General features: G+C 37.4%; 1 protein-coding gene across 1 annotated transcript; it reads left to right on the top strand.

Annotated features, from left to right (window-relative positions):
• The first annotated feature begins 1,079 nt into the window (after window positions 1–1,079).
• Window positions 1,080–10,579, top strand: LOC139120261 (galactosylceramide sulfotransferase-like). The gene is made up of 5 exons (XM_070684514.1): window positions 1,080–1,291; window positions 3,754–3,886; window positions 5,051–5,123; window positions 7,506–7,806; window positions 9,658–10,579. The coding sequence occupies exons 2-5, from the start codon at window positions 3,756–3,758 to the stop codon at window positions 10,431–10,433; spliced, it is 1,281 nt and encodes a 426-aa protein (XP_070540615.1). The 5' UTR covers window positions 1,080–1,291; window positions 3,754–3,755; the 3' UTR covers window positions 10,434–10,579.
• The last annotated feature ends 327 nt before the right edge of the window (window positions 10,580–10,906 follow it).

Raw genomic sequence — 10,906 nt, forward strand, 5'->3', positions numbered from 1 at the left:
CTTTCACTTTCGAGGTGCATATTACCTTAAGGATATCTAGTTATCTGAACAAATCAAACAAGACCCAAGGTCAGCCATTGAGTACCACTTTACCCGTTGTACCACGTGACTCTGGGTTTTACAAAACTTGGAACTCGCAACTGGGGGACATGCTACAATATTGCATGATTTATTCAATATTCATTGTACTCCTTCACAGAACATTGGCGAGGAGATATTAATATATGTCCAAAATATCCTCCCGGAATAAGTGACTTTGATAATGAGAAAATCGCGAGAAAGACAGCAGGCAGAGAAGGGATTGAGAGGTTGAAGTGGACAAATGCACGTTTCTTCTCGGTATAAAAACTTGCTTTTGGTTTTCTCGTCATCAGGGTGTCGTCGTCTGCAAGCCTTTGATTTCTTGAAGATTTTAAGTGATTCTTACATCATGATATACTGTCTCTACGTTACGTCCACTTCGCTATTTCTCAGATTGAAATATATGGACACCAAAGTTATTTACACCAATTTGAAATCATCAAACTTGTGACAACGCAAAATCTCGAAAAAAAATTGCCAGTTTCTAGACACCCCATTCATTTGAATAAACAATTGTTTATGCATACGAACGAATGCATCGAGGCATGCGTGAATGTTTTTTCGAAAGGAGTTTTAATAATTGTTCAGTTGACTAATGGATGTACAAAAACACCCATGATTGACTCAAGTCTGTCTCACCGCTCTTCTTCTATAAACATTACAGTAAATATAGAACGATTTTCAAGTCCTTCTCGTCGTTCAGAAGACAATGACTTCAAATACTGTTCAGGTCACTGTCAATGGATTTTAGGAACTTGTAAACTGAGTGACAAAGAACCTAAATTTTTGTATATTTTTGTCATTGAAAAATATAAAAAAATACATCGCTCAGCAAAAAATACTAATCCTCCGAGGAGAAAGCCTTTCACGGAGAAAACGTCATGCCTAAGAGAGCGTTGTTTCCATGGATACTAGTAAGTAATCGGCAATTTCTGTTCTGGTGATGCTCGTGCGCATGTTCATTACGTAACATATGCAAATTATTCTTCTTGAAAGGGAAACCTTTGACTGTTGACATGAAAGTGAATGGGATTGAGCTGAGTTTGTTAGCGGCAGTCAACATGCAGTGCACACACCGAAAATCACCACTGCCAAACCGTGAACCGTGACAACACAGCGTTTTCAAGTACCACAAATAGCCACCTTTCTGTTTTTTTACTTACAAGAAAAGAAGATTTTACGATCGGTGACCTATCGTAAAATATATCAGGTATGTGGACAACACAATAGAGCCTTTACTATTGTTCAAAGCTGGTTTCAACACGCTTAAGGCTTTGTCAAAGCGCCATGTCATCGCAAAACGCTAAGATACATCAGACGAGACCATTCGACAATATGTATCCAAAAGTTGACGTCATCGGTACAGCGGCCTAAAACGTTACCGTCTTGTGCATTGATTTCGCTTTCGGTTCCTCGATTTGTTTATTTCGGGAGGGTTGTCCGGCCGGCTTGGGAGCGGCCATATTTTCTGTTACGTAACTACTCGTATATCCTGTAAGGTGATCTTCAGCGAATTACGTCCATCGAGGTGTTTTACACAGAATTTACGACCTCAGTGATGAACCTCGTGGGCACGGTTGTTTTTTTCATGTACCTCACAATATCCTTTGTTTCGTGATAAACATTTGATCGGTGAAGATTTTCTGTTACAACTAATAATCTTATTTATTTATTTATTTACTGGCTGGGAACAACGGGCTTTCGCCCAATTACAGTTCCAGCAAAAGAAATACAGAAATTAACAAAGAGCAAAACAAGGAAACAAAGACAGAAACATTAATCTTAATGATTAATACTATTCATGCAAAATATATTGACATATAATATGATCGAAGCTACTTAAACGAATATATTATCTGTCATATCAAAGTAAATGGAATAAAGTTTTGCCGTCGCCAGATACGGTATGATGTTCATAACTACTTTAATGAATTCAACCGTGCTACTTCAACAAACGTTGTCAGCACTGCCTTTTGATAATCTCCACATTTCCAAGCATCAGTAAAATTGTGGTATTTCGATTATGTCACGCAATCGCTCGGTGATCAGCAAGGTTTTGGTCGATTTGAAAAGAATATCGCTTTGAAGTTCACAGTTTGATTTCCAGTTCACACAGAACCAAGGTTGTGGTTACTGTACCAGGACTTAGCCTTGACCAAGCTCAACCGTCTTTGCGTCGGTAGAATGAATCAAATGTTTACTTCAACACTGAACACTGGTAAATGTCTGAACCGTCACCGGGACTTTTGCTTCAGATACTGACATATGTGTATCAGGTTGGGAAAACCATGACCAGACTTATCTGCAGTAATTGCGAATAGTTTCCCAAGTAGAAGAAGACTGCATTTCTTAGACACTCCGGAGTAACTGCTTGCTTTTGATAGGATTAACCAAGATATCTTGAATGGTGTGTCCTTCGATTTCAAATGCCAGACAGACAATTCAAGATATCATAGTCTATAAAAAACAGTTACCCCAAAGTGTGTAACAGATTGGTTTGCGGCGGCGGCGCAAATTGTTTGCATACATCATCTCTAATTAGGAAAGAGTCTGCAAAAATGTTTCAAAGATGACGTCTGTTGCTTGTTGTACAGAGACATCCCCCTCTGCTGTCAATGGTTCTACTAGACTAAGTGTAAACATGTCACTGCTTGAGTCACCGAATCATTACTGAGTCAGAGACAGCGCTGCTTTATCACGCAAACAGTGGGGAAAACGACCCCAAAAAGATGTGAAACTTCCACCAAGAAATGCAAGCTTTCCATTTCACGTGCTGGCGCGAAGTGTAGATTTTCCCGCCAGATCCAAATCTAGTCTGGAGTTCCAAAGTCGTCTTGATAAAGCCTGATAGCAAACGCTTGCCGATACAGGTATCCATCGATTGACCACACACACTGATATTGAAAACAAGGAAATTCAGCAGTGTTAAAATGAAAAAGAAATATCACTGATTTATAGTTGCATAGCCAGCGCAATGTCTTTGATCTTGGACGTTCTGAAAGTTTTTTTACATTTCATGATAAAACATCGCCTAGGGACTTTATATCAATAGTTTCAATTCTCAAAATCACTCAAACCATCAGCCATTATATCCATGATATGGATTATATTGAACACCGATTTACTTTTACCGTGGTCAAATGCAAACCACCTAACTGTGTGAAAAATACTGCAATCCATTTCAAAAATAAACTTATGTCAGAATCATATTTTCGTTTAAAAAAATATGTGTGCAAATTAGAAGAGAAACTGAACTACTGATTGCGTGATTTGAGAGGTGACACCAGTAAACTGTCTACATTTGCTGCATAAACTAACTTTGCAGCAACATTCAGTAGTTTGCAAAAGTTCGACTATGATCAGTTTGCCCTTGCAAATTGGGTACAAGTATCCAATATGTGTTCAATATTGATTACATCGGATAAATTTCGTGTTCATCGCACTATAGAGAACTGATCCAAAATTTACGTGACGCTGACGACATTCCAACGCCGACTACACACAGTGCTGTGTCGTCGTTATGATTCAGATTCAGATTCAGATTCACATCATCGTCGGTGACGACAGATATAGATTTTCAGTGACAAGGAATTAACTTTCGTCCTTTTGAATCCAACGGCTGTTAGATATTTAACACGTTATTCTCGTTTCATCTTTACTGTATATTCACAGGCATGCAAATCCTGAAATATTTACATTTTCTGCGTCGTTTTCGACAACTGCCCTTGGTGATAATTTTAAGCATCTGTATCGTCCTTTTAATCATCATCAAATTTCACATCCACACGACGGACTATCACAGAAAGTAAGTTGAAACTGTTTGAGCTGTGTGGTTTTAATGAGATATATTATGTGATATAAATCCTTCGCACTAAGATCAGTTTGTCCATCCACCAATCTACCACACCGATCTGTTTGTATGTATGTATGTATGTATGTATGTATGTATGTATGTATGTATGTATGTATGTATGTATGTATGTATGTATGTATGTATGTATGTATGTATGTATGTATGTATGTATGTATGTATGTATGTATGTATGTATGTATGTATGTATGTATGTATGTATGTATGTATGTATGTATGTATGTATGTATGTATGAATGTATGTATGTATGTATGTATGTATGTATGTATGTATGCATGCATGCATGCATGCATGCATGCATGCATGCATGCATGCATGCATGCATGTATGTATGTATGTATGTATGTATGTATGTATGTATCTATTTATCTATGTATCTATCTATGTATTTATCTATGTATTTATGTATCTATGTATTTATGTATGTATGTATTTATGTATTTATGTATGTATGTATGTATGTATGTATGTATGTATGTATGTATGTATGTATGTATGTATGTATGTATGTATGTATGTATGTATGTATGTATGTATGTATGTATGTATGTATGTATGTATCTATGTATCTATGTATGTATGTATGTATGTATGTATGTATGTATGTATGTATCTATGTATGTATCTATGTATGTATTTATGTATGTATCTATGTATGTATCTATGTATGTATGTATGTATGTATGTATGTATGTATGTATGTATGTATGTATGTATGTATGTATGTATGTATGTATGTATGTATGTATGTATGTATGTATGTATGTATGTATGTATGTATGTATGTATCTATGTATCTATGTAACAAGAAAGAATAAGATTTTTTCTGCATAACAGGTTATTAAAACAAACATTATTGCTATTGTCTCTTATAGTACCAGACTTAGTCTTTATTTATTTCCAATATTCTTTCTGACTTATGAAAGTGATATCCTTACATAGGTTAAATCATTGGAGTGTGATCGTGAATTTCGTCAGAAATTTCAAACATTTTCAGTATAAATCATTAGGTCACTAAGAGAAGAGCTATCTTCACCGAAATGCCGAGTTTTAATTTACTCGTTTCTTTCATTTTATTTTCCTGATTTTTTTTCCAGAAGTGCTCTTCGCTTTATCAAAGACAAGAAAGATCTTATCGATAACGCTGATGATCATTTTCATATAAAACAGGTATTTGTGTCCCCAGTGAGGTAATATCCGCCTCAGGATAAATATTCTGACTTTCAGATATTGGTAGAATTAATACTTTTCGTGAATAAAGCTCATCACGAAGACTAATTTTGAAGCTCTTTGAGTAAATTCACCGTCTTACTTTGTGAGAATCGAAAATCTCATTTTTACCCATAGCATTAAGACATGTATGTCGAACATTTTGATATACAAGCGTTGGTAATCATTTCGTGATTATTCTCTCAAGTACCAAATTTTACTTGTTGAAATTGACTTGTTTACAGGTTTCATGCAGATAGTTTGGGCAAAACTTTGCGCTTTCAATGCCGAAGCGCTCACTACATTAAGGTAGTGTGCGCCTCCAAAGTGAAAGACTTAAACTTTTGCTCAAACTTTCCTCAAGATATCCTCAGATCATTCTCTCAAAAATCAAGAATAAAAATCGTGGGTCACCGCGCAAATTTGGAACTGAGAAATAAATTACCCAATATTTTCCGATGCTTAAAATTCAAAATGGCCGCCATCACTGTGTTAACTCTATGGTAACTTTGTCTCCGTAACTGCTATTTTTCTGCCTTTTGCTGAAGCTTTTGTGATGCTCAGAACCGTTGCCAGGGAAGCAAAATATTTGCAATTGCTATGTTCATTATCTTCAAAGGTCAGAAGTCACTTTCGAATCTCTACAAAGACAAAACTAATGTTCCTTAATGACGTTAGTGGATCATTCAAGCCAGATATAAATATTCCCCGGACACACGACAATCACTCTTTAAATCAAAACAATTCAATTTTATGACAATGAGAATATATCAGTGAAGATTAATAAATAGTGAGCGTTGTTTTTAGTAAATTAAATTCATTCACTGTGTAATTAAAACACAGCTTTATATCAAATGTTTATTCAAGGGGATAATTAGCTGCATCTGTTAAACGTTTATAATTTTTCGATATTTTTATTCCAAATCTGGTTTTAATATTCTACGCCCTTAGCCCACTAATCATCGCAATTGGATGTCGGATCTCTAGTATGACACCGAATCAACCCATGGACTGATAATACAACGTTTATCTTTCAGATCGCTGTGGTACCATAATGTCGCTTACTACCGAGTTAGTACAGCGGGTACTTCGCATCCCTGGAAGCAAAACAGATAGGAGACGATTAGTTTGGATCCACGCGAATAAAGTTTCTATGAAAAACACATGTCACCCCCTTTGCATTAGCATAATTTGGATATCATAAGCATATGCAATTTTTTCGACATTGTCTTTTAAACGAAAAAACCTATGATGTTGTAATCAGTGTTGGTGCATATACTCTTTATTCCTGGGGGCGCGCACTCACTACATCTGAAAACAGCCCGGCATTGATCAGCAGCAACTCTAGAAGTTATTAGTTCTCTTTGTCAACTGATGGCTAAAATATTACAAAAAGTGACAAACTTTGCGTTGAATCCACTGCAGACAAACACTTCTATTTACCTGTTTTCAAGACAAGAAAACTCAGCAAAACTAGTAGCGCAGTTACTCCGGGAAAGATTTTATTTTGCCTGGCCTTACAGTGCTTTTACGTAGGAGAAAACCTTAATTGGGCAATGAATTAAATGAGTGTTGGAAAAAAGTAGAGATATCTGATCAAATATATCTGTGGGTTTAGGGAGGCGTGATGACCAGATTTCAGTAGGCAGAAAACAAAGTCATTTTCTGAGTAAGAGAATCCCGACGTTGTTGCTTCTAGTGACGTCACCAGTTGACGGTAACATTTGTAAAAGTCTTCTTTTTGTGCAAATTTTGAGACTGAAATGAAATGTAGAGACGCATTTTCGGATTTAATTGCCCACGTCATTAACAATATTATTAACTTGAAAAGATAAAAACATTTGTAGGAAAGTTGAAGCCAGACTGCGAGCATCCGTTCAACTCGGGTGGTCTATCCGTTGTCTGACAATGTATGACTCCACAATTATAATTGTCTCTATGCTACCTGGCAACGGTTGCTTAGCAATTAGACCCCTTGTATCAGATGTACGTCAAAAAGTTGCGAATGTCATTGAAGTAGACGTATTGATGAATCTGAAAGACCGGCATTGATGTTATTTTTGAACTAAATTAAGTGATCGAGTTAGAATGTATGTGTCGTGAGACTGACATGACAACGTGAAAGGTGACCTCGATGAAAATGTAATACTAGGACAAAAATGACCATGAAAAAGATGAAAAATAGGAGTACTGTCTAACATGTGTTCATTAATTCCAGGAAAAGTTATAAGTGAGATTCGAGTCACACACCACATTTTTTTCTTAATTTTTCTTCTGCAAGATTTATCGCACTGTCGCCCCGTACCTCAACTCACGTCACCTTTTTAAATCTCCCTCACACAGGATGCACTGAAATATATGGACATGAGTTCGTCGCTAGAGAGTGATTATTACTTCGCCAATATTACCCAGCCAGAGTGCCGACCAAGGAGGAACATAGCTTTCTTGAAGATGCACAAATGTGGAAGCAGTACTGTTCAGAACATCCTCTTCCGTCACGGTCAGAGAATGAACTTGACATTTGTACTCCCACCAAAGAAGAACCTCATTAGTTACCCGGCTCTGTTTCATAAAAGTGCAATTCTTAAGCTGCCGGTGAAATATTACAACATTTTAACTCATCATACGAGATTCCACCAAGAAGGTAAAGTTGCTTTTTGATGACCACTGCGCATGCTTGAATCACAGCGTTGCGCAAGTTGTGACGGATACATGCATGGCAATACCTTTTAGAAAATTTTTTCATGATAGTATTCCCTGTGTGTGGAATGATCTTGATTCAGCGAGGGAGAGAGTCAGAAAGGGAGACAGATAGTCAGACAAACAAGCAGAGACATTCACAGGGGATAGTTTGAATGTTGCTGGACACGTACTTTAACGGAAATATTTTACCCTCAAATAGAAAATCAATCAATCAAAACATTGACAGCACGCCAAAATCAACTACAAAATTTATTCTAAGGAGCGGAAAAGTCCATGTAGATTACTTGCCTTGGCGAAGAATTGAGTCTTTGATTGGTGCTTAAAGCTATTCACGGTGCTTGTCTAACGTCACTAGATACAGAATTCCAAAGTCGCGCAGCCAGGGATGAGAAAGCCCGCCCTGTTTTTAGTCTCTACTGAGATATAAGCTTGCACAAAACTGATTTTTAGATTCGGAGAGCTACACACGACCAGCTCTGTGAAGCTTGAGCAAATCGTGAATGCACACTGGAGCTTGGCCGTCAAGAGCTTTGTAAGTTAGTAGCAAATTGTGGAGTCCAGCCAGTGTTGAAGTGGTTACCAAGTGAAGATTTTGAAGGCTGCATTCATTAGTCTAAGTTTTACACCATGGTACAATTCAAGGTGTCGTATTCACGCTGAAGCAGATGTAAAATTCTAGAAGCAGGGACTTCATACAGCAACGAATTGCAGTATTTTGAATTTAGGAGATATCAAGTAGTTGTTATGATTTTCTGATAAGTTTTCGTATGTAGGTGTATCCAATTTTGCGTAGATGGCTATTAATTGATTGATGGGTTGTTCGGATGTTTTGGAGAAACAAGTGGAGTTTGTCGATGATAAATCCTATATTCTGGACCGATTCAACAGTTGCAATGGTATTTAAGCCAATCGTAACACTGCTTTCATTGTACGGAAATTTGTTAAACTCTAAGCTATTAGGGAGAACTTCTGTTTTGGCGTCTTGAGTTGTGCTTTGTCACGTGTCATCCACATTTTTAGGTCTGAAATGAAGACCAACAGGTTTGCTGTGAACGCCAGCTCTATCTTTACGGACTTGTATATTCCAATGAGATAGGATTTAAACCATTGAAGTACAGCGTCTGTAATACCAAGCTTTGAAAGTCGGTTTTGTAGCAGGTTGTGGTCATATGTGCCATGATATCGAGAAGGATGATGCACATGAAGACCATTCGACGTTTGTCACACCTGCCACAAGAGGGCGTTGTTACACAGAAAAGCACAACTTACCCGGACAACCAACCATGCCACCTGTTGATTCACGACATCGACTGGTCGCGGTTTTTTTGTTCCGCCCGATTGAAGAACGTCTCTACTTTCATAACTTATCGGTTTTATCAATTAACCTTGGAAAGGGCACACAGACGAACTTTTTGATAAAATTGTGATAATATCGTTCTATAAAACATGTACATTTATTTAGTTCTCCCTCTAAAGTAAGACGTTGAAATACAAATTGCTGGTGGGGGCAAGAATAGTACATCGTGTACAATATATGCAGTGTCATTGTTTATGAATAAAATCTGGTCCGGACTGAAATTATCCGTGTCAATAATAACATTCGACATTAAACACATAAATGTTACTTTAACTTTTTACAAATTGATCGCTTTTCATTTCAGCATGATTTACGGTGCGGAAAAAGAAGTGTGCCACACAAACCCAACAAAAAAACGTGTACTTTAAAATACATTAAAAATTAGAGCTGATGACCCTTTAAAGTAATGTCGGCACTTTTGTTTTTGTCTTGCAGGGATTTTGGAAGTTATGCCTGAGGACACGACGTTCATAAGCATTATCCGAGAACCAGTCACCATGTACGAAAGCTTATTTACATATTTTAGGATCCCCTATCTTACTGGAATAAAAGGCCACAACTCGTTGGAAACGTTCTTCAAGAATCCGGAACGCTACATATTTCTCGCTCGCACTGAAAACGCATACAGTATGAAAAACCCGATGCTTTTTGATTTCGGAATGACGATATGGAACATGGGAGACCGGGACAAAGTTATTAAAATGATAAAATACATAGACAGGACTTTCCCACTTGTAATGATCGCTGAACATTTTGATGAATCTCTGATCCTTCTGAAAGATTTACTTTGTTGGAATCTAGACGATTTTGTCTATGTCACCCTAAATAAACGCAGCCAAGTATCGGTGCAGACTGTAACGGACGAGACGGCACAGCGCATGCGTGAGTGGAACAGCGGAGATGTACTTTTATATGACTATTTTAACCGGACGTTCTGGATGAAGGTGCATGCATTCGGTACAAAACGGATGGCGGAGGAGGTGAGGCTTCTCAGACAGAAGAGAGAAGCTATCTACGAGACGTGCATCGAGAAGGAATCCGACAACACACTGAGGATGTGGCGACCCATGGGGATCAAGGTCGGCGACTTCGTTCTCAAGAAGGAGGCTGAGAAAAACCGGCTGTGCGTTCGAATGACCCGACCTGAGTTGATCTACACAGATATTTTACGACAACAAATGGTTAAAAAGTACCACATCAAATTGCCTTAATAGCTGAAAATTACTGGTCTTGTACTTATCCGCCATTTTTGTTCTAAATATCATATCACGTTTTTAATTGTTAATTTTCAACGAACAGTTACGTGCTGGCAATATTGATATTGAATAAATCAATGGTTTTTATGTATTTTAATGTATCGTTCTTCGCCCATTTTTACTTATTGAAGGTACAAATTTAATTGATTTATAGATTGCTTGATTCATTCGTATTTTCATTACCCCCAATCTCCTCCACCTCCCCTTCTCTTCTCCAGCTCTCTCCTCTCTCCTTCCTTACTCCTATACTTTATTCTACAATTGGCAGAAAAGACGAAGGGGTAATTTTATGATTATTTATCTTCAAGGTCGTTGTCTTTCGGTCATTGTCTTTCATCTGATGTAAGCACTTCTATCAGAATACACATGGGTTGAATTTGCCATTTTCTGGTCTTTCCTACGACCAGATAACTATACTATATGCACCC

Source organism: Ptychodera flava, chromosome 2 (genome assembly GCF_041260155.1).
Source record: "Ptychodera flava strain L36383 chromosome 2, AS_Pfla_20210202, whole genome shotgun sequence".
NCBI lineage: Eukaryota > Metazoa > Hemichordata > Enteropneusta > Ptychoderidae > Ptychodera > Ptychodera flava.

Bases quoted from the DNA above. Each gene is read 5' to 3' on its own strand.
- LOC139120261 (XM_070684514.1), top strand. From the start codon at position 3,756: ATGCAAATCCTGAAATATTTACATTTTCTGCGTCGTTTTCGACAACTG. The intron at 3,887-5,050 runs GTAAGTTGAAAC...TTTTTTTTCCAG, and splicing joins ACGACGGACTATCACAGAAA to AAGTGCTCTTCGCTTTATCA. The intron at 5,124-7,505 runs GTATTTGTGTCC...TCCCTCACACAG, and splicing joins ATCATTTTCATATAAAACAG to GATGCACTGAAATATATGGA.